Source organism: Geotrypetes seraphini, chromosome 14 (genome assembly GCF_902459505.1).
Source record: "Geotrypetes seraphini chromosome 14, aGeoSer1.1, whole genome shotgun sequence".
In the NCBI taxonomy this organism is placed as follows: Eukaryota; Metazoa; Chordata; class Amphibia; order Gymnophiona; family Dermophiidae; genus Geotrypetes; species Geotrypetes seraphini.
The window spans coordinates 66,041,596-66,066,771 of NC_047097.1; the positions used below are offsets into that span (position 1 = coordinate 66,041,596).

Sequence of the window (25,176 nt, forward strand, 5' to 3'; positions counted from 1 at the left end):
GTGTAGGTAATCAACAGATACCATCTGAAACTTTATGAGCTGATGAAACTGAAAGAATATTCCAATAAATTTTGGTTTTGTAACCATTTAAAATCAAGGAGCTTTTTTGTGGGCACCCTGTACTGTGCTATTCGTATGCTGACTGTAAGCCATCCTGCTCTCTTTTTGAATACACGTTTCATTTTCAAATAGATCCTATCGTGCCCAGGGCAGGATTAATTCGTCGAGGGCCCCTAGGCACACAAGTACACTGGGCCCCCCTGCTCCGCCCCACCACATCATGCGCCCAGGCGGAAACAGGAAGCTGCCTCAGAGGGAAGCTTTGGGCAAGCAGCACCGCTTGCACAATTACAGTTCCCGTTGCCTTTCTTACCCGCGTTGCTTGCTTGTCTTACTTTCCGTCGATGGGGGGGGGGCCACGTTGCCAATCGGGGGGGGGGGGCATGTTGCCAATCGATGCTGGAGGGGCCCATCGCCGTTTGGAAAAAACAATGTTGATGCCCTCCTTCATCGGGGCCCCCTGACCATTTCGGGCCTTAGGCACGTGCCTACTTGGCCTATTGGTTAATCGTGCCCTAGGTGTAGCCCTAATGGTTGGTGCATTAGGCTAACAATCAGGAAAGCCCAATTCTTATCCAGCTACTGTTGCCTAGCGGTGTATGTCACTTGGTATGTCAAAGGTGCCATTAATTGACCGTTGCCGATGTATAAGATAGTGCCTAAGAGCCAGATTCTGCAACCTGCGCCGGTATCAACGGGCGCCTCCAAAGTCAACGCCAGCCACATGTCAATCAAGTTTCAAGTTTCAAGTTTCAAGTTTATTAGGTTGCTTGTTGAATCGCTTAATCAGATTTCTAAGCGATGTACAATAAAATATACACATAAGAAAACGAAAACATTACATACAATTTATCAATTATAACAAAAACAAAGGGAAAGAGGAAGAGAAATACATTTTTTATAGTAAAGAAAGAACATACAGGGAAAACACATAAGGAAATTAAAAAATGAGTAAAAAATAATTAACTAGAGTAACACTGTATAATAAAATTTAATTAATTTGCAAATGCGTCTTTAAACAAGAAGGTTTTTAATTCGCTTTTAAATTTCCCAAACTCTTTCTCCTCCCGTAAAAACATAGGAAGCACATTCCAGATCTGGGGAGCTGTACATGAGAAGATAAATTGTCTTCTTGTGCCGATTACTTTTAACGTAGGAATTGATAAAAGATTCCGTTCACTAGATCTTAAAGTTCTTTTAACAGAATATGGAATAAGTAGTCTGAATAAAAATGCTGGAGTCTTATTTTCTAATGTTTTAAAGATAATAGTACATAATTTGTGTGTAATTCTGTGTATTACTGGAAGCCAATGAGCCTTTTTAAGGAGTGGTGTCACATGATCGAATTTTTAGATTTTGTTATTAATTTAATAGAAGCATTTTGAATAATTTGTAAACGTTTAATTTCTTGTAACGTAATTCCTGTAAATAATGAATTGCAGTAATCGATTTTAGACATCACCAGAGAGTGAATAAGAATATTAAGTGCTCTAGGACAGAGGAATTTAGAAATAGATCGAATTTTCCGCAATCTATAGAAGGTGGTTTTAACAATACTACTAATGTGATCATGATAATTGAGTTTATTATCAAAAATTACTCCTAGAATTTTAGTATTTTTAACTAATTGAAGCACCAACGCCGGTCGCAGAATCACGGCCAGATCAAACATAGGCGCCAGAAATGTAGGCCGGGGTTTTGAAGGCACCTACGTTTGACTTGATTCGTGCCCAAGGTCATTTCCAGAATTAAAGACACCTCCATTGACTTTAGGTGCCAGAAGAGTGACTACCGCTGCCAATCTTTTGGTGCCGCTTCCAGAATCATGGCCTAAGTGCCCTAGCCCCTAATTGGAAGGGGGGGGGCATTTGGGTGGAGCTTGGGAGGGATGTCACCAGCCAGGATATTATTCAACTTGTTGAGAGCTTTATTAGATTTGGACTCAACACGTCCAGTGTTTCAGCAGCACGTACCTTTTTCAAGAGTCGATATTCCTCAGTTAGGACCCTTGAATTTTTTTTTTAACCACTTTTAAGCGGCATTTTGCATTTAACGCAGGCTCCAGTTGCCAGTGCATAAATTAAGTTATAACTTCAGCAGGGACTAGATTGCTAAGAGTCAGAAAAAGCACTGAACTATAAGAAAAAACAGACTGACTCAATAATATACACAGCCTAAGAGGAGGGCTCGCTATACAAAAACTTAGCTCAGAGAAATAAAACTCTGAAGAGGGAGAGGTTACCCCCTCTTGGGAAAAGAGTTTGTCTTCCAATCATTGCTTAATCAATGTTAAAAGCGAGACCAGCTCAAAGGTGTAAAAGTGTATCAACTAAGTTTGTAACACTTGATTACTTAATTGAAACTACTGTATGCAAATAGGTCAAAAGAAACTTTCTTGCAATTCAGGTTGCCACTAATACTTTCAACTTAGCTTAAGAGCTTGACTTGATTCAAATAGCAAAAGCTATGTGGGGTCCCGACGCGGCCCCATTTCGGTGTCTGCTTCAGGAGACCCCGCCAGAAAAAGGAACTTGATTCTGAAGACAGGTAATAACCATAGCACTGCTCAAAAAATCTGAAATGCAAAAAAATATAAATGTCAAAAGCGCTATAGATATGGGCTAAAAGCTTCATGAAACCACATACCCAAGCTAAAATAAAATGCTTTACAACTACCATAAAGGAAGGAGCACAACAATTTACATACCGTGCAAAATGTAGAAAAGTATTTCATGCAACAGAGGACGCCGGCATCCACTCCGGCTTATAAACTGGAGGGGGGAGGCGACCGGACTTAATGAACATGATGACATCATGAAAAAGCCTCTGACATAAGCACAAAAACTCTGACATAAGCAAAAAATTCCTGACATAAGCAGAACTTCAAAAGTGTAAAGCAAAGCAAAAACAAAAAAGTTGGACAAGCCAGACCGGGCTAGAGGAAAGCAACCCATTCGATCTCATTATTGAGGCCATTCGGGTGGAGAGTGTTCAAATTAAAAATCCACTTCTGCTCTCTCCTCCACAGCATTTGCGCTGTATCGCCACCCCTATTGGTACAGTAACGGTCTAATACTGTAAACCTAAGATCAGACAAGGCATGTTTCTTACTGTGCCAGTGATGAACCAGGGGGGCTTCATGTACAACAGTGCGTATGCGGCTCATATGTTCACTGATGCGAAGCTTCAAAGGGCGGGTCGTACTTCCCACATAAACCAGCTGGCAAGGGCACGAGATAGCATAAACTACATGATGAGAATCACAGTTAGTCTCATGTTGAGTGTATTTAAATCGTGAGGACAATGACATTTGATGAGTAGTGACACTTAACGGGCACACTTTGCAATGTCCACAAGGGGAATGTTGAATCAGGTTGGGCAGACTGGATGGACCATTCGGGTCTTTATCTGCCGTCATCTACTATGTTACTATGTTACTATGTTGACCCCTCACAGGGTTAAAAACCCCTGATCTCAAAAACTGGGAATGTGTCAATTGCAATCTGAGGTTAGGAGATTTAGAAAAGGCAAATCTGGGGGGTTCTTGAAAAGCTTCATGATACTGCATAATAGACCAATGTTTCTTAATGATTTTCTTGATTTGGAAGGCATGGATGGAATAAGGTAACACACAGACCAATGACCTGGTTTCTGATTCATGCTGCACTTGTAATAACAGAGAGCGATTAGCATATAAGCCGCGTTTGTAAGCTTTCTTAAGCACTGTAGGAGGATAGCCCTTGATTAAAAATCTTTGAGTGACTTCATCAGCTCTATGGACATATTCTTCCACCGTAGAACAGAGTCTTCTCAAATGCAAAAATTGTCCAGTAGGTATATTGTTCCTAAGATGTTTGGGGTGGAAGCTGTCATACTGTAGCAAATTGTTCCTATCAGTAGGCATACGATAGATAGTAGTATGAAAACAGCCATTGGTCAGCGTAATATTAATGTCCAAAAAAGAGACCCGGAAAGGGTCCGTAGTCATGGTAAACTGTAAATTGGGATCACAAGAGTTAAGCCAATCAAAAAAAACGGGTCAGATTCTCAAAAGTGCCAATCCAAACAGCCAACACATCATCTATATATCTCTTCCAAAAAAGGAAAAATTCCCAAAATTCAGAAGGGTACAAAAATTTTGCCTCAAATTGAGACACATAAAGGCATGCGATGGAAGGGGCCATTTTAGACCCCATGGCTGTGCCCTTAATCTGTTGGTAAAAATCAGAATCAAATTGAAAATAATTCATACCCAATGCTATTTTAGCAAGATCTAACAAAAACTGAATCCGATCTAACAAATCCGATCTAACAAAAACGGGGCCGCGTCGGGACCCCACATAGCTTTTGCTATTTGAATCAAGTCAAGCTCTTCAGCTAAGTTGAAAGTATTAGTGGCAACCTGAATTGCAAGAAAGTTTCTTTTGACCTATTTGCATACAGTAGTTTCAATTAAGTAATCAAGTGTTACAAACTTAGTTGATACACTTTTACACCTTTGAGCTGGTCTCGCTTTTAACATTGATTAAGCAATGATTGGAAGACAAACCCTTTTCCCAAGAGGGGGTAACCTCTCCCTCTTCAGAGTTTTATTTCTCTGAGCTAAGTTTTTGTATAGCGAGCCCTCCTCTTAGGCTGTGTATATTATTGAGTCAGTCTGTTTTTTCTTATAGTTCAGTGCATAAATTAAGGCACTGTTTATATAATATGGTCCTTAATGTATCCCCACATTCAAAAACTCAAATATTTATTTATGAGTTTGTGTACCACGGAAAGAATTTAGATAGAAATTATAGATTCTATCATTTAGAATGTAAACCGCCGAGGTCTGTAATATGGTGATGCAGTAGAACAAATGATAATACACTTCCCCCTCCCTATCCGATTGGAGGTGTTGGGAGGTGATCAGAGGCGGCGGAGGGGGGGGGGGTCGATTGGAGGCGGAGGGAAGCGATCAGAGGCGGGGGGCAATCGGAGGTTGCATGAGGGCGATCGGAGCATGGTGGTTGTAGTCTCGCGAGACCACGGGAACTCAGCAGCATGGCTCTGCATGGGGCAGGAGTGTAGGAAGAACGCTCCTGCCCCGCGTCACCGCTAGACCACCAGGTAAGGTCCAGGGGTGGGTCAGAGCCAGCCAAAAGTTATTCGCGGGCCGGCTCTGGCCCTTATCCCTGCGAATAGGGAGGGAGAAGTGTAAACATAACATGACAACAGAGAAAATGGCCTATCTAGCTGCCAATTCATACTTATTACTAAGCTCACTGAAAGAGAGAAAATCATAACAGACAACAACCGCCTTCCAACCACCCCGTCATGTCGTTTGACTTACAGAATTGCTGGATGTGTTCAGGTCTTCTAGACTCAGGCATTGCAGTGACAGTCACCAGCGGGCATGGATTTCCTCCAACTGTTGTGCACAGTATCTGCTGGGTGAAGTAGATTTTCTTGGCATCACGTCTTTGCTCCAGCAGATTAATATGGGACTGATAAAATGAAGATTGGGCCTATTAGCATTAGATATCCGTACATATACGATTGTCGTTTTCTCAGATCAATCCTTTTTATTAATCTATATTCCCTTTAACCACATTAAGGGATGGCCTCAATTGTTTCTTTTGAAATGCCCTAGACTGGGAGCCCTAAGTCAGCCTGCTCTGGAGATTATTCTACGACACCAAAGGAGCTGAGCAAAGTTTAAAAAGAATTTTATGCGTTCCTAAAACTAGGATCCTTGTAGGGACAGTATCCATGCAATAAAGATATATATGATTGGAATGGACATCTCTCTGGCCTCGTAACTTTAAGTGTGACCATTTGTACCAACAAAAACCTTATTCTATAATTATGCACGTAACTCTGAGGAATGCCCACAATCCACCCATGACTTTCACTATTCCGCGCCTCCTTTTTGACATCACCCATAAATTTAAATTAAAACCAATTAACGCTAATTGCTTGTTAAGAAGCCTATTAATCAGCGTTAATTGGCTCGTTATTCAATTAAGTTGCAGTCACTTGTAGCTTGTAAAATTTGAAAAAAATAAAATTCCACCCCTAAAATTGACACGCCCTATCGCGCGCACAATTTGGGCATGGGCCCGAATTTGCACACGCAACTCAAAACACCACTTGTAGAATGGGGGGGGGGGATTTTGTCCTGTTTGTAACCTCACCCCCTCATTATACTCTGTGAATGTCTTATTGTAACCCGTTCTGAGCCTTTGGGAGGATGGGATAAAAATCTAAATAAATAAATATAGAAAATATACAGGAGATTGTCACTCCGGCCCGGATTCTAGCACCTAGCGGCACCTACATTCCAGGCACCACGTGGAGCGGTTGCCAATCAATTGCTACTCACCGTTTATAGAATCATGCCTAGCGGCGGCTAAGCAAACTAAGCGTCCCCGAAATAGGCGCCGCTCCGTTAGGCCAGCTTTTCACTCGCCTAATTTGGCGGCGTCTGTGTTGGATACCTAATGATGCCTAAGGCAACCACAGCTGGTCACTGTCCATAACACGCCTAATGTTTGAGATGGGCACCACCACTTAAGCGTCGCTAGGCGTCCTAAGAGTTTGGTGACAAACTCATAAATTGTTTAATTATTGATTTTTGGGGGAGGGGATTGGATGAAAACCGGCAAGGTCAAATACCACACCGAATAAGCCAACTCAAAAATAAAAGTTAGGCCCGGATCCCAAAGTTAGGTATTGCTGGGCAGCTGTAGCCTAGTGGCGCCTAACATAGGATTAACAGATGTCCAGGAAAACCCAGACATGTCCTCTTTTTAGAGGACTGTCCGGGCTCCCAGATGGACTTTCCAAAACCCGGCATTTGTCCGGGTTTTAGAAAGTCCCAAGGAGCTCTTGCCGCGCATGCTCCAGGCCCTCCAGACGTGGCTGAGGCTCGTCCAGAAGAAGAGAGGAGGCTTTGTGGGGGCCGGGCTGGAGGCGGAACTGGGTGGGGCTAAGGCAAAACGGGGCGTGGTCATGTGCCCGGGGTTTCCCAGAGGAAAATATGGTAACCCTAGCCTAATAAGAACATAAGAATAGTCATACCGGATCAGACCAATGGTCCATCTAGTCCAGTAGCCAGTCTTCACAGTGGCGAATTCAGGTCACTAGTACCTGGCAAAAACCCAAATAGTAGCAACCATTTATAACAGGGGTGTCCAACCTTTTGGCTTCCCTGGGCCGCATTGGCCGAAAAAAATGTTTCTGGGGCTGCACAAATGCGCAAACGCTGCAGCAAGACAGAGGAGGGAGCTGGCACGACGGTAAACCCCCAGGGGCAGCAGAGGAAAACACTGCATCGCCCTCAACCGGGCCGCACAAAATACTTCATGGGGCCGCATGCGGCCCTTGGGCTACAGGTTGGACACCCCTGATTTATAAAATATGGTCCTTAGTCCATAATTTTATTTTTCAAAATATCTCATGCAATTTATAATATTGCACGACATACTGGGCAAATCATTACATCACAGAGCTTAATGATGTTCTACTCATTTATGCAATAATGCAATAACGCTAAGAAATAATTGGATCCCAAGGGAAGATCTCAGGGAGACCCTAAGTATATTTAAAGAGCAAAGACTTAATCTCAGCGATTTTGGATATGTTCTGCTTTTCAGAGCATTTGCTGTTGATGAAGAAAAAAAACCCTTAGTGATATATAACCTTAATTGAAAACATTCTAACTTGATTTGTTAGACAAGAGGCCTTAACTGTTACACAACTTACAAACATCTCTTATAGATAAGCTATTGAAAGTGTCTGCTGATAATGAGACTGGTTGACAGTGGCATTTTATTAGCAGTAATATGTGAAGGCAGATGTTAAAAAGTAGAAACTGGAGTTGAGACTTCCAGGTTGGCGCATGTCAAAATCTGTTAGGGCCTTGTTCAAAATACATGCAGGAATGGACATATCAGGTGTGTGCAATAGCAGATGGATTTTGCAACTGCCTCTGTTTACCATCGCTGTCCCCTCTAAGCTGAGAAGCTATCCTCTAGCTGCTTTGCTATCACTAGGGAACGCTGTATTCTCAAATCCCATGGACAGGCAGGTTCCCTGGAGACCTCAGAAACTTGTCTGTCAGCACCCCCTTCTTGCAGAACTATAGGAGAGCTCCTACTCAGCTCAGATGAAACCAGATTTACAATATCAACCGAAGCAATTCTGTAACATAACACAAATATGTACTGACACATGGTACAGTATTTCAGAACATACATATAAAAGTGCTGATACTTTTTTTTTTTTGTCTGATGTTGACTTTGTACTATTGTTTCGTTTGGAATGTGTATTTGTACTTTACTACAATTTTCTTAATAAAAAAGAATTACATAAATTTAAAAAAAAAAAAAAATGTAGAATCTTGGAAAGGCTGGAAGATGGCGCCACTGAGCACTTTCATAAAACCCAGATGCCCCCCGGGGCAGATGTAAATCCTGATGCTCATCTTGGGGGGAGCTAGCTTCTGACAACGGCGACATGATTGGCCAGTGCCTCCACAAACGACACCATTTGCACGTCAGTCTCATGCAACGGCGCCATTTTATTTGCAGCCACCGTCAAACATAGGCATCGGAAATGAACATAGTTTTGAAGGCCTACATTTCAAGATATCTCTAATGAATATGCATGAGGCAGATTTGCATATGATTAGAGGTGACAGGTATGCAAATCTGCCTGCATAGGGATATCTTGAAAACCTGACTAGTTGGGGGGTGCCCTAGGACAGGTTTAAGAATCACTGTTCTATGCACAACTGGGGGGGTGGTCTGTATTTGATTACAATGGCATGGATCTCACCAAATTTACTCCCCATCAATATTTTATTATTCCATTCATCCTCCTTCACAAAAAATCCTACTAATTAATTATTAGGCCATGAACATATCCATGATCATACGACACCGTTATATTTAAAATTCCATTGGCGATCTTGATGTTGGCACATAGAGCATTATTTCAGCTACAGCCTTCATATCTTTCTAACTTGGTGTTATTTTATGCCTCAAGGTGTTTATTACAATCTCTGAATGACAATAGGGTAGTTGTTACCCATATTTCAAAGGCACATCTTGCGTCAACTAGAGATTGTGCATTCTTCTATTTAGTTCCATGGTTATGGAATAATCTGCCCATAGATTCGAGAAAAGAAGAATCTATAAATTTTAAAAAAGACATCTAAATGCGCATTTTTTTCAATTGGCTTTCTCAAATTGAATAATTGAGTTTGGGACTGTAATCTGTAATTTGTACTAATATAAAGATTAATTTTTGATATGGTTAAATTTTTTAATTGTATGTATTAATTATAGTTTATTAAGATTTACTGTTTTTATCTGAATTGTTATTATGATGGAGATGTTGAACGCTCGCCATTTTTAAAAGCAAAAAATATATATATATATTTTTAATTTTTGCTTTTACTCTTTTCTATCCTATTTTTAAACGGAGTTCCTTTCTTGTTGAATATGTGTTATATTGTACACCACTTGGATCCTTTTTTAGGCTGTTATGCGGTATAGAAAGTTTTTAATAAACCTAAACAAATAACCAAAATCAAGTACAAAAGCTGGAACAAATTACCAGAAGTGCAGAGTATGTATAGGGGTAGAAATAGGCCAAATAACAGATATCTTCATCATGAGGAAACGTGATGGTAAAGGTAAGAGTGTAGTAACCTTTTCCTTTTAGCTCTCCAAGTACTGATGCAGCACCTCGGCAATAGAAATTTCTAGAAACAACGAAGGTATAATATTAAAATGCATAAGCAAAAAGTCAGACACATTGCATATGTTGTCACATGTCAAAAATCAACATTGTCATATGAGAAACAGAAAAAATGACAGCAGATAAGGGACCACGTGGCCCATCCAGCCTATCCAACCACACCATGCCCTATCCCTTCCTCGCTCTGAGATCTGATGTGCTTGCTCCATTCCCTCTTAAATTCAGATACAATCGGTGGTGTAGTGAGGGGGGGGGGGGTGTTCTGCCCCGGGTGCCATCTTGGTGAGGGCACAGGCACTCGTCCTTTCTACCCCCTCACTCCTTCCCCCCCCCCCCTCCACCCCACCATGCATTTATGTCACAAAGGTATTTAAATGTCTGCATTATATCTACCCTCTCCTGCCTTTGCTTAAATGTTGAGATCTTTAAGTCCGTCCCTATATGCTTTATGATATAAACCAGTGTTCTTCAACCACCGGTCCACGGACCAGTGCCGGTCCACAGAAATTTCCTGCCAGTCCACAGGGCCAGCACGTGCATTAGGCCCAAAACAGTGTTCTTCAACCACCGGTCCACGGTGCGATCAATGCAGCGTTATCTTCGAGCCAGCTCCCTCTTCCTCACTGATTCAGTGGACAAAGCCACGGGCAGCGGCTCCTACGGGCATCCTGCACCTGAACCGGAAGCCTTCTCTCTGACGTTGCAACGTCAGAGGGAAGGATTCCAGATGAGGCACGGGACGTGCAAGGTGAAATTAGTACTCTTATGGGGGTTAGGTCTGGGGTGGAGATTGGGTAGAGATGGGATCTGGCCCACGACTTAGCCCAGTGTTCTTCAACCGCCGGTCCACAGAATAATTCTTTTATTTCTGCCAGACCGTAGGTGTAAAAAGGTTGGAAAAACAGTGATATAGACTGTTTCAGTAACTGTCCTCTGGACTGGCTCCGTCATGTCTATATCTTGCTGGTCTCCAGAATTGCACATGGTGCTCTAAACGGGGACTCACCAGAGATTTGTACACATCTCCCAATAAAGAAAGAATCAATTCTAGAGCCAGGTTTCAATCTTTTCCCCTGGTAATCTAATCTAATCTTCTATTTGTGCGTCGTGCATACCTATTCAGGCTCAAGGCGACTTACAAAGGGGAGGAAAGAGAGAGAGGGGAAGAAATAAAACAAAACATGAAGGAGGAAGGAGTGGTGGTGCAGTGGTTGGAGCAACAGCCTCAGCACCCTGAGGTGGTGGGTTCAGATCCCACGCTGCCCCTTATGACCCTGCTAGCTGGAAAGCTTTTCCAAAACCCAGACCATGCAATAGGTTTTTAAAAGCCGTCCGGACCCCCGGACATGTCCTCGAAAAGGAGATATGTCCGGGGAAATCCGGATGTCTGGGCAAGTCACTCAATCCTCTATTACCCCATGTACATTAGGTAGATTGTGAGTCCTCTGGGATAGATGGAGAAATGCTTGAGTACCTGTTTATAAACCACTTAGGTAACTGACAGGGGACAGATTCAGAATGAATGCTAGGAAGTTCTTCTTTACCCAACGAGTGGTGGACACCTGGAATGCGCTTCCAGAGGGCGTAATAGGGCAGAGAATGGTACTGGGGTTTAAGAAAGGATTGGACAATTTCCTGCTGGAAAAGGGGATAGAGGGGTATAGATAGAGGATGACTGCACAGGTCCTGGACCTGTTGGGCCGCCGCGTGAGCGGACTGCTAGGCACGATGGACCTCAGGTCTGACCCAGCAGAGGCATTGCTTATGTTCTTATGGGAGAGGAGGAGATAGTGGATGCTGTGGATGGGCCATTTGGCCTTTATCTGCCATCATGTTTCTATGTTACTAAAGTTCTGTGACATCACAATGCAGGTGCAAAGAGCCTTAGCCTATAGGAAGAGGAGATGCAAATGTTAAGAACCTTAGCCAATAGGGAGAGGAGGAGATAGTGGATGCTGCGGATGGACCATTTGGCCTTTATCTGCCATCATGTTTCTAGGTTTCTATAACCATAAAGCTCTATGACATCACAATGCAGGTGCAAAGAGCCTTAGCCTATAGGAAGAGGAGATGCAAATGTTAAGAGCCTTAGCCAATGCGCTTCAAGAGATCATAATAGGGCAGAGTACGGTACTGGGGTTCAAGAAAGGATTGGACAATTTCCTGCTGGAAAAGGGGATAGAGGGGTATAGATAGAGGATTACTGCACAGGTCCTGGACCTGTTGGGCCGCCGCGTGAGCGGACTGCTGGGCACGATGGACCTCAGGTCTGACCCAGCAGAGGCATTGCTTATGTTCTTATGACAGGCAATACATAAATACCTTAAGGATACCTTTTTTTTTTTTTAAATGGACTAGCTTAATGCATTTTTTGGTTCATAGTCAGTCGCGCGTGACACACCAGCGTGCTGACAATGGAGGGCAGACAATTCAGCGCAAGACACCAGCGTGCCATGGGAAAACTTAGTTTTAAAGAGCTCCGAAGCAGGGTGTGTGTGTGGGGGGGGAAAAACCCCCATACACACACACACTTTACTGCATAGTGTTCATGCCGCTGTTGGGGGGGGGGGGGGGTTGGAACCCTCCATTATAGAGGAAACTGAACTTTTTCCGATTTTTTGGGGGGAAAAGTTCCGTTTTCTCTATAATGTGGGGGGTTGCACCCCCACACTCCCTCAACAGCAGCATGAACAGTATGCAGTAAAGTGTGGGGGGGGGGTTACCCCTACCCCCCCACACACACACACCTCCCGTCAGAGCTCTTTAAAACTAAGTTTTTCCACGGCGCGCTTTTGTCTTGCGCCGAACTGTCAGCGCTGGATTGTCCCGTCACCCATTTTTCTTGCCCAGAAATAGCTAAGAAGAAAAAATTAAAAAATTTAAATTTAATCAGGTTGTGCAGACTGGATGGACCATTCGGGTCTTTATCTGCCGTCATCTACTATGTTACTATGTTACATACGGTACTCAAGCAGTTTTCCCTGTCTCTCCCAGCAGGCTCACAATCTATCTAATCTACCTGGGGCAATGAGGGGATTAAGTGACTTGCCCAGGGTCACAAGGAGCAGCATAAGTTTGAACCCACAATGTCAAGGTGCTGAGGCTGTGGCTTTAACCACTGTGCCACACTCTCCCTTTATTGTAATGATAAAGACAAAGAGGCTGCTTTGTGGAAGGAAAAAAAAAAAGAATATGAATCTCATCCAGGAAGACATGGCATGATATTCTCATTGCTTCGGATGTGTCTCCCACTTCTCCTATTCCCATTCTGATTTCTCTGTCTTTCCAAAACAACCCCTTCCCCACCACCTCATAATAGGCGGCAGCAGCTCTGAGGACAAATGACAAGCCAATTGGAGGAGTCTAAAGGGATTTTAAACTGAGTTGAAAGATGCCTGGCTTGAACCAAGCTCTGTGACCATGTTCCGTACACGGGTACAGGACCGAGAACATTTTCATCACTTTTGAGTTACACGGTAGAATTCTTCGCGATGTGATGACAAGCAGACGTGAGAGAACAAATGAATTGCAGCTGAAAGCTGCCGGCATCAGCAGGAACGTGGCAAAAACATAGTTTCTCACTAGCTCAGTAAATACAGAACTCGGAAACAGGTGAAACATCGTTCAATGTGTTTTAGAGCTATTTTCTGTTATCCGTAATCTAGTTAAAATGTCATGTCATAGTAAATGTCAGCATTTAAAAACCTCCATGGTCCATCCAGTCTGCCATTAGTTATACTCATTAAAAATTCATGATTCAATTAACTTGTCTCTTTCTTTGATATTTCTGGGCCGTAGACTGCAAACTCTGGTATTGTCCTGAGTTCCAAATGCTGAAGTTGCCATCTAATCAAGCCATTGTGACATCACTGCTGAGGTTGGCTTTTAGGCATTGGTGGAATGAGGCATTATGATATCACAATCTCAGCTCTGGAAAGTTGCTACTCTTTGGGTTTCTGCCAGGTAACATAGTAACATAGTAAATGTCAGCAGATAAAGACCTGAACAATCCATCCAGCCTGTCCATTAGTTATTCTCATTAAAATACATGATTAGATTAACTTGTCTCGTCTTTGATATTTCTGGGCCTTAGACTATAAAGTCTGGTATTATCCTAGGTTCCAAATGCTGAAGCTGCCATCCAAGCTCGTTCCAAACTGTCCCGTTGTTTGCAGGATATCTACCGTAAAGTCTGGCCAGTAACATCCTCATGTTCCAAGTTAGTGGAGTTCCCACAGATGCCTACCCCAGCCCATCCTACACCAAATCACCATATATGGCACTGTTCTTCAACCGCCAGTCCGCAGAAAATTTCTGCCAGTCCACGTAGGGCCGGCCAGATCGAGTCAGCAGTTCAAGTTCCTGCCGACTGCCATTCCTCCCAGCCTCGGGCGATCAAGACAGGCTGCCGACATCGGGGCCTTCCCTCTGCGAGTCTCGCCTGTTCAGAAACAGGAAGTTGAAACAAAATATGCGGGACTCAGAAAGTGAAGGTCCCGACGTCAGCAGCCTGTCTTGATTGCCGCCCCTGCCGAGTTGCTGAAGAGGGCCGCAGGGAAGGTGCAAGTGGAACGGAGAGAGCTGCAGGTGGAGGAAGATGGTCAGCGTGTGCAAGCAAGATCTTGGGGAGCCTTCACAGTGGCTGTCTCCCCTCCCAGCAGCTCTCCTACTTGCCAGGGCAGTGATTTACTGGCAACTTCCTGCAGGCAAGTACTGAGAGCTGCTGGAAGGGGAGGAAGCCACGGAGGCTGGGAAGCTGCTGGATAAAGGGAGAACTGCTACTGGACTTGGAGGGTGGTAGAAGGAGAGATGCTGCTGGGATGGGAGGAGGGAAAGGGATGGGAAGAGAGTTAATGTTGGATAGGGGGAGGAGGGAAGGGAGAAGGACAAAATGAAGGAGGGAAGGGAGAAAGAAAAAAGGAAGGAAACAGCTGGCAGGGAGATTACAGGAGGGGAAGGGGGTCAGGGTAGAATGGAGAGATCAGATGAGGGAAAGGGGAGAGAGAGGAATGAGAAAGTAGAGAGAGATTGATGCTGGAAAGGGGGTCAGCAGAGAAATGAGAGAGGGATAAAGAAGCTAGATCTGGTGTAGGAGAGAAAGCAGTGAAGCTGGAATGAATGATGTACAAAGGAAAGAGGAGGCACAGGCTGGATGGACAGTGGAGAGGGGCATAGAAAGAAGTCAGATACATATGGAAGGGGGAGAGGGCAGACAATGAATGGAACGGGCAGATGCTGGATTGAAGAGACAGGGCAGATGCTGGAAGGGAAAAAGTGAAAAGAAGATGAAAGCAGAAACCAGAGTCAACAAAAGGTAGAAAAAAATAATTTTATTTCTATTTTGTCATTAGAATACATCAGATTTGAAATATATATCCTGCTAGAGACATAACTGGGGATTGAAGTATTCTGTTAACATGATATTTCTGTGTAGCATTCCATAATAACTTGGCTTGTTCAGTTTTCTTGATAGTAGAGGGGATATATGTGAAGGGGAGGGGATACAGGGGTTTTGTTGGTCCGTATATTTGTATTTATAAAATCACAATTGTTCAGAATATTGTTTCTTTTTATACTTTAATAAAATACGTTCAATATAAAATCATAACTGAGGCTTGTGCAGATGGGATCAGATGGTTTGCGGGGACCGAGCTCGCGGAGATGGGGTGGAAACGGGGTTTTTAAATTTTAGTCCTAGTAGTTTGCCGGTCCACAAAATAATTCTTTTATTTCTGCCGGTCCACGGGTGTAAAAATTTGAAAAACACTGATATATGAGACACAGATTGTGGAATTCTGTCCAATACCCACCTTCATTTCCTAATTAGAGGTCCTCAGCGTTTATCCCGCGCTTTTTTGAATTCCATCAGCATTTTCCTCTCCACCATTTCCCTCGGAAGGACATCCCAGGCATCCACCACCCTCGTCGTGAAAAAGAATTTCGTAACACTTGATATACACCGGCCGTGGCGGTAACAGCTCCGACGCTCTTAGGAATTCTATGAGTGTCGGAGCTGTTAACACGCAATGGCCGACGATAAAAACCATGCTACGGTTTTGTCAAAGGGGGGGGGGGGGTAATGTCTTCCTTTTCCTTTGTTATCTTACGTTTCTTATATCCGTTCAAAGAAAGGATTGACTAGCAGGAAAACACTGCGTCCTTAGGCAGCTCTGTCCGCACTCAAGAGCATGAACCGGCTTCCCCTCAACCTTGTGATTTATTACCTGTGAAATGTATACCATTGGCAACTGAAGGTTATCAGCATAAATACCTTTAGAAGCACATTACGAAGGGAGAACAGCTGAAGGCATGCTAATTGTGCACTTACTTGTAATAGCAGATATCAGAGCCCACCCGAAGCCAGTGAGGCCTGCCCCGGATTGCTTCCTTGATTGAATACATCACTGGCTGCATCCCTGAACAAAACAAAATGCAGTTTCAGGAGAAATGATTCATGATTAATTGGGGCGGAGGGGAAGAAAAGATTTTGCAATAATATTCAGCATCATTTAGGGGTCCTTTTACTAAAGTACGTCAAAAAATGTCCTTCGCATGACCTTTACATAGGTCTTTCCTACACCCTAAGACCACTTTTCTTGCAGTTGGAAAATGGCCAGGTTCCCCATTTCCCACATTAATGGCCATGTGCTAATTTCGCCATTAGGGTGCGGCCATTAAAAAAAATTAGCGCACAAGCTTTTGTAGGTGGTAAGGGCCCCCGAACTAATTGCCTGTCTGTTGTCTGTCACACTTAGGCACCTATTACAGAATCATGCCTATCTTTATACTTAGGCACCTGTAATGTAGGGCAGGATTTTAAAAGTCTGAGGCCCAGATGCTGATTTGACAGCTTTAGCAATGATCTCATTTGCCCTCGATCGCTCATTTTCTGATCCAACCATGCAAATTAGGTAAAACCCCATGCAAATAGCAAAGCGATTAATGCTTGGCTATGCACAAAAAAAAAAAAAAAAAAAGCAAGGGTATTAGCGATCCCCCAAAAATGACAGGTCTGCCTGGTTGTTATTGTTTTTTTATGGAGGGGGGGGGGAGGTCATTGTTTGTTTAATGGCACAAATATTTTGTGTGAGTTATACACGCAAAATATCTGTCCCTGACAACCCCGACGAATGTGGCAACGGAAATCCCCTTCCCCCGTGCTAGCGAAAATCAGCAGGAGAGATGCCCATTCCCTCCTGCCATTTGACCCCCTCCCAAACGAGAAAAAAATGGCAGGAAGGATGCCCACTCCTTCCTGTCATGTCAACCACCCTCTCCCCGCAGAAGCAAAATGGCAGGAGGCATGCCCACTACCTCCTGCCACCGAAGGTGCACTCTCACTCCAGAGGCTCCTCCAAACATCCCCTACTCTCTCCCCTTCCCTCCCAAAAAGCCAGAAGGGATGCCCACTCCCTCCTGTTACCAGAGGTCCCCCCCAAAACCACCACCCCCGATCCCTCCCCCCATATCTTTCAAGGAAGTTGGAGTAGGAAGGTGTCTAGAATTGCATCTATTTTCTTCTACAGACACCTTAAATGTAGACCAGCATTTTACAAGCCTATAATTAAGGCATCTGACTCACACCTATGAGAAGCACCTAGGCATGCCTAAGGACGCCTAAGGCCACTTCCGGCATATACCATGCCTACACCGGCCTTAGGCATCCGTAGGAGTGCCTACATGTCTTCGTATGTGCACAAACGATGCCTACATTGTAGTCGTCCTTCGCCCCCCATTGATTTTTTTTTTTAATGTGTCCCCGTTGGTACGTTAGGCAGCATTAGAACGCCTACCACTGCCTACAATCGGAATGCCGTTTTGAGAATCAGGCCCAAAGTGTGCAGCATTTGCCCCCTAATATAAATATAAAGTAGGAGGATAGCATTGCTCCCAAAATCATTATAAAAAAATTGAAAACCTAAATAAAACAACAAAAAAATACCCCCTCTTTTACTAAGGGGTGCTTAGCACGCGCTAATCGAATTATCGCACGCTAAGCGCTAACGCGTGCATAGACTAACATGCACGCGTTAGCGTTTAGCGCAAGCTAAATCGGTTAGCGCACCTTAGTACAAGAGGGCCATAATCCTGGAAATGAAACAAAATGAAAACATTTGACCCATACGCCCCTAATTAATACTATAGACATAAGTGATTTACGATTAATAATCATTCATGTATGGCAGGGGTAGGGAACTCCGGTCCTCGAGAGCCGCATTCCAGTCGGGTTTTCAGGATTTCCCCAATGAATACGCAGGAGATCTATTTGCATGCACTGCTTTCAATGCCTATTCATTGGGGAAATCCTGAAAACCCGACTGGAATACGGCTCTTGAGGACCGGAGTTCCCTACCCCTGATGTAAGGAGACCAGAATTCAGAAAGAGCATTTTCATTTTTGATTACGAAGGTATAAAACAAGACCCTGACCAAAATGAAAATAAACTCTGAAAGTACATGGTATGTTAGCTAGCAAGAGGTTAATTTAGTTACACAGTTTAAAATACTGAGAACTAAAGCCCGATGTTCTTCTATAGGTTCAGACCATAAATCTCACCGTGGTTCCCCCAGCTATCCAACCCATTCCCTTCTCCAACATATAATACATAAGCTAAAAATTAAATCATTTTTCATGTTACATTTTTCCTTACACACCAGAAATGTCATTCCCCTCACTCTGAAGGGACCCGCTATAAAAACAGAAATATACTATGGATTACAACAGAAACCACCTTTTCAAATTATGAGGTCAGTTGTCCATTTTCACTTGTCTAAATGTAGAGCTACTTCAACTTTAAATTGGGCAGGATTAACCAATAGGCCAAGTAGGCACGCGCCTAGGGCCCGAAATGGTCAGGGGGGCCCGATGAAGAAGGGCATCGACATTGTTTTTTTTTCAAATGGTGATGGGCCCCTCCTGCATCGATCGGCAACGCGGGTCCCCCCTCCCACGATCGGGCTTATTGATATAAGACCTTGCTAGACAGGACATTGGCGTTTCAAGCGGGTAAACTGCAATCTTGGTTGGGTATACCTAAGACAAGAAAAAAACCTGTCAAAATTTAAGTCTGAACTAAAAAGTTTTCTATTTATAGATGCTTTTAACGATTAATTCCTTCATACTCTTAGTTTAATTATTAGGCCAAATGTCTTCGTTTCCCCTTCCTAATGTTTTTCCCTGAATTTAATGTTTTTAATAGCGATTGTAACCATTAAATTATTTTCCTTTTGTTTCATTATAGTTTGTAGAAATTCCCTCTAAAATGTATTGTAATCTGTATACATAAGTTTATTATTTTTTTAATTTAATTATTGTATGTACATTACCAAAAACTTTTATTTACTTGTACATCGCCTTGAATTTTGAATAGGCGATAAATCAAAATATTTAATAAACTTGGAAACTTGGTGAATGTATTCACCAAGCCCTGTTCTATTGTTCCTTTCGTAAATTAGTTAAGACCAATTTGTTTGATAAATGTATTACCTGAATCGGGATATTTTATGATTGTAACTAGTGTATCCATTGTGCTACTATATTGTTTCTCTTTTATGTGAACTGCTGGTGATGGCGGTATAAAAGAATAAAGTTATTATTAAATCTGGTTGCAGGTCGCCCTCTTCAGCTGGTTCCTTCAATATTCCCAAACATGATGCCCTTCTCCAATGATCTTTCTCTTCAGACAGTATGACCAAAATAAGACAGTCGTAACTTCATCATTTGGGCTTTTGAGTGACACAGCCGGTCAGATCTCTTCCAGAATCGATTTGTTAGTTCTTCTGGAAGTCCACGGCACGCCGAAAATCCTTTTCTAACGCAAAAGCTTAAATGAGTCGATCTTCTTTCCGTCTTCTTTCCATAGTGTCCAGCTTTCGCACCCGCTGTTGACCACTGAGAAAAAGAGCATGGACAAGTCTGATCTTTATCTGGAGTGTTATTTCCTTACTTTGTAGAGAGCCTTCATTGAAGAGCGACTAAGGCCCAAATTCTGTAACCAGCGTCTAAAGTTAGGCACCTATTTCAGAGGCGCCCAACTAGATAGGCACCTATCCAAATAGAATAACAAGCTCAATTAAGCTTTTTAATCAGCACTGATCGAAACATAGGCGCCTATCAAGAAAGAGCGATTCTGTAGGAAGGTGCCTCTAAAACTTTAGGCGGCCTTCAAAAAAAACAGGCACTATGCATGTTAGACGTGGGCGTGGCTATGTGTTAGGCCCCTTCTTACAGAATCGCTGCTCTTAAGCGTGCTTAAGCGCTCGCATGGGCGCCTAACTTCTAGTTGTGCCTAGAGCCAGTCTATTTATTGGGCGCTTCCAAAATAGGTGCCATTCAGCGCAATTCAGTAAAAGCACCCAATTTTACTTGAATCGCGCTGAACAGTAGCTAATTAGGGGCCTAACTTTTGGGCGCTTCTTATAGAATTTGCCCTTAAGTGCTATTCTGTGGAGTATTTCTTTCCTTCTAGTTGCTTTTTTGTTTACAAAAGAACCCAGGAGATTGGAATCCTTTACAATTTCTATTCTATCGCCTTCAAGCTCAAAATCTTATATAAAATTAAATAAAACATATTGAACATAAAAAAATGAGTTGCCAATTTATAGAATTAGCATCAACAGAGGCATCTAATAAGAGATTGTTCAGAGATTTATAAAATTACAGTAACAAACAAATCACAGCACAGTTCATATCATCAGTACATCTCTAATTGCATCCTTGCCCAATATATTAAACCTGCAATAGTTACAGTTAATTCTCCAAATTAACGGCTTCCTGATACAGAAAAGCCTTTAAAAGTTTTTGATATTAGAGATATCCCGTTATCCCACTCTTCTGGAACTCCTCTAACCCTAATTCCACTAGATCCTCCCAAAAACTGAAACTATCAGTCCCCTCTGCAAAAGGTATATCCCGCGTAGGAAAACTAGGAACATCCCTCCCCTTTAGAACCACAGAACTCTGGAACAACCTCACATCCCCGCTCAGAATTTCAAGCTCCCTCCATTCCTTCCGCAAACACATGAAAACTTGGCTCTTTTCAAATATCTAACACCTCCCGCTCTTTGGTTCTTTATCTTCCTAGCTCCTTTCCTATAACCCTTCATTGTAGCTCCTTTTCAACCTAACCCTGTAAACCATGCCGAGCTCTACGCTTGTGGAGATGGTGCGGTATACAAACCTAAGGTTTAGTTTAGTTTAGTTTAGATAATTTCAGTGTGTCACAACTTTTCATGAACCACTGCTCGCTGATTATTCTATTTTTCTCTCTGTTTGTACCATTTTTTTTTTCTCTGCCACCTATTTTCTCTGATTGTACATTGTACCATTTTCGCTGATTGTCCAGCCCTTCTTCGTTGTAAACCGCCTCGAACTACTATGGCTTTGGAGGTATATAAGAAATAAAATTATTATTATTATTATTATTCCATAAAAGACCTCCCTCCATATATAACATCGTAGACCTGTTGTCTTCCAAATGAACATGCTTAAAAGAGGGAACATCCAGCAAAAAACGCTCCCCAGATCTTAAGGGACGTTGAGGACAACGTTTCTGAGGTTCCATTGTTTATTGTCTTATTAAAAAGGGTCAAAATCTTAAAACAGGCAACCACTGTAGTCTCATCAGGATCATCAGACTTGGTTGAATTAGTAATCATGCATTTTGTGATATCTGTAACATTTGTAACACGTAATTCAGTAAACCCAACAACAGTGAGTTACAGTAATCAAAAACGATGAAACCAATGCAAAAATTACTGTTCTAAAATACTTCTGTGAAAGAAGACCCTTTAACCTACTTAACATCCTCAATTTTTCTCTGACCAGAGAAAAAGCAAGATGGCGCTCAAGCAGGACGCGAGTTGAGAGAGCTCCCGTCGTTTTAGGGACTTTGCCTCTTAACCAGGGCAGGATTAATTTGTTGAGGGCCCCTAGGCACACAAGTACACTGGGCCCCTTGCCCCGCCCCACCCCACCATGCACCCAGGCGGAAACAGGAAGCTGCATCAGAGGGAAGCTTTGGGCAAGCAGCACCGCTTGCACAATTACAGTTTTCGCTGCCTTTCTTACCCGCGTTGCTTGCTTGTCTTACTTTCCGTCGATGGGGGAGGGGTTGCCGATCGTGGTGGGGCCCGTGTTGCCGATCGGGGTGGGGGCCCGCATTGCCAATCGATGCTGGAGGGGCCCTTCGCCGTTTGGAAAAAACAATATTGATGCCTTCCTTCATCGGGCCCCCCTGATCATTTCGGGCCCTAGGCACGTGCCTACTTGGCCTATTGATTAATCCTGCCCTGCTCTTAACCTCAAGTTTGAATTACCTGCGCTATGCCTAAAAGATGGGGAAGGCCGAGGAGTAATCCTCCAGCTGCTCTGGAAACCTCAACGCCGCGACAGACTGTGATAACAGCATTCACAGTCCATCAAACCTCTCCGGGCATTTCTGCTGCTATGCCAGGGGAAGTGCATAGCTTAGATGACGAACTTTTGCTGAGCCCACGTGGACCACATACTTTCCCCTATGATGGAGACGCTGAGACAGGACAGATGAGTTTGGAGGACTCACAGACTGGATCTGAAGAGGAGCGTCCCAAACTTCCAGCTAACCCGGATGTCAGCACGTTGTCATCAACTCACGTTTTGGAGCCGATGCAAGCTAGGGGTTCTTTCCCGCTGGGACCGAGTGGTGGTGAGAGTGAGGGAACCCGTGGGCTGTGTCCCACGGAAGGAGCCATAATCCAACCAGCTGCTTTCCCCCCCCCCCCCCTCAAGCCACTTGTGAAGCCGCCAGTGGTGACTCTGGACTCAATTTGGACTGTGGTAGAAAACCTACATGCAGTATGTACTCACTTTGTCACTAATACTTTAAATCTATCTGCTAAGATAACCCATTTGGAGACAACTGTTCAACTTCAGAAGGAAGAGTTATCTAAATTGGAAAAAAACAACAAAGGAAACGAACACTTTGCTTGTTAAACAATCTACTGATAAAATACTATTAATGAGGAAAATAGAAAATCTGGAGAATCAACAAAGATACTTAAATTTAAGACTCTTAAATTTTCCTATTGCTAAATATTTATCTCCTCTAGAACTCTTTAAAAAATTTTTGGTAACGGCACTGAAAGTTCCAGACTCTTAACTTACCCCCTGTGCAAAAAATGTACTACTTAAAAAAGATTTCAGAGGATACTCAAAGGGAGAAGACTGAGTTAGATGTCTCTGAACTTCTGGAATCTTCTGAGATAGAGGTGCTAGGCCTGCTACATTGTGTTTTTGTAAGATAAAGAAATGTTACTGAAGATATACTTTAAAATGAAACAGGTCTCCTATTGAGGTGAATATATTTCCAGATATTTCTAAATGGACTCAATTTCGCAGGAAAGAATTTCTTACATACCATACAAGAGTGATTTCTTTAGGGGCAAGTTTTCAATTAAGATTTCCTTGTAAGTGTTTTATTTCCTATCAAGGGAATAAGTATATTTTCTTTGAACCTGCCCAATTGGGTTTCTTTTTGGAAGGTAAAAGGCTTCCTACCGTGGTCCAGACTGGAACAGTATAAATGTGATCATGGAATGCCAGAAATGATGTATTCCTCTTTATTATATCTAGTTAAATCCTTGATGGTGGTTTCTTGAAGCTTTTTCTCCCTTCACAGGTGGACTATGTTTAGAGATATTCATTCTTTTTTGTTTCATATTCATTTATCTTTTGATGAATTGAAGAGATGTAGTCAGTATTTCCTGTACAATTGTGTATGTAATTATTTGAAATGATAAAAAAAATAAATAAATAAAACATCCTCAATTTTAAAGAAATCTTTCTTATCAATGTCTCTACAAGGGCTTTAAAAGACAAGGATGAGTCTATTAAAACTCTCAAAGGTACTTAAGTTCCTGACCGATAGATATCTTAATATTTCCCATTACAAATTCCATGGAATAAAATTCTTTGCCTGACCCGACATGAGCATTCTATTTTACGGAGAGGGTGGTGGATGCCAGGAATGCGCTCCCGAGAGAGGTGGTGGAGAGTAAAACTGTGACTGAGTTCAAAGAAGCGTGCGATGAACACAGAGGATCTAGAATCAGAAAATAATATTAAATATTGAACTAAGGCCAGTACTGGGCAGACTTGCACGGTCTGTGTCTGTATATGGCCGTTTGGTGGAGGATGGGCTGGGGAGGGCTTCAATGGCTGGGAGGGTGTAGATGGGCTGGAGTAGGTTTTAGCGGAGATTTCGGCAGTTGGAACCCAAGCACAGTACCGGGTAGAGCTTTGGATTCTTGCCCAGAAATAGCTTAGAAGAAAAAAAAAATTTTTTTAATTTAAATTGAATCAGGTTGGGCAGACTGGATGGACCATTCAGGTCTTTATCTGCCATCATCTACTATGTTACTATAAGCATAATCTGGGTCTTTGGATACAGTCTTGTACAATACTTACTTCTAGCATCACACATCCTTTATAGCAACAGAAAACCCAAATTCTTTAGAGTCTACAGCAAACTCTTGCAAATGTAGAAAATTTGCAGAATTAAGGTTAGCACCAGATCTAAACCCTTACCGTAATTAAACTGGCTGTTGAACTTTTCGCAGTTGAGGATATTGAAACGATAGGGTACACCGGCCTTCATTAAGCTCACCTCAAAGTAGAACCACTGGTGGTGCAGGTAAGTATTAATATCTGTATTCATAATCAAGTCATACTCAAACCTATAAAGCAAATAAGTGAGACATTAGAGGCCCGAGTTGCGAATTCCAGAGAAGGAAAGGCTTCTTTTGTTTCAGTAGATCGTTATTGGTGGTGCATGTGTAATGTCCTTCAATGAAAAGTCTTGTTGGCTAATTTCTGATCCAAGGTGGCCCCAAAAATTTGTGAAAACCTCTGGCCTACATTAAATAGCTAAATAACATTAGGTCAGTCCTATCTTTATGTGGTGTCACTTAAGTGGTTAAATGCTGAATACTGCACTTAACTGCATAAGTCCACATATTCCAAATATTCAATGTCAAGCTTGAACCCATGTGGCCCAGCTTTGAACATCCATGAATAACATTGGTGGCAGCTGAAAATTTACCTGTGCTTTCTATGTCATTTTATTTGTATTTTACATATTGATGTACGCCCCTGATGCAGCTGTTAGTCGAAACATGGTTGTGTCAAGCTTCTTTTTTTTTTTTTTTTTTAATAAATTCACCGTTACTATGTTGCTGCGGACTGTGTTTGATTCCAGCTCTTTTAATCTTTAACTTTATCTGAGTATTTATCTGGGTACTGATTTAAAACATCACCAATACTCAGAAAAGTGCCAGCAAATGCTTTATTCCTGGATATTCCGCGCCGATATCTGGGTGCTGATATAGGGTGATT

The 25,176-nt window shown here is 42.6% G+C and overlaps 1 protein-coding gene across 2 annotated transcripts in view; it reads right to left on the reverse strand.

Moving 5' to 3' along the window:
• The window catches only part of AGBL1 (ATP/GTP binding protein like 1), a 366,565-nt gene that overhangs the window by 232,317 nt on the left and 109,072 nt on the right, over window positions 1–25,176 (reverse strand). For both annotated transcript variants that reach the window (XM_033920995.1, XM_033920994.1), the window contains exons 14-17: window positions 24,370–24,518; window positions 16,133–16,220; window positions 9,661–9,808; window positions 5,390–5,543 (exon numbers count right to left, since the gene is read on the reverse strand). In XM_033920995.1, coding sequence (XP_033776886.1) covers window positions 5,390–5,543; window positions 9,661–9,808; window positions 16,133–16,220; window positions 24,370–24,518 — 539 coding nt within the window. The remainder of the gene's footprint in view (window positions 1–5,389; window positions 5,544–9,660; window positions 9,809–16,132; window positions 16,221–24,369; window positions 24,519–25,176) is intronic.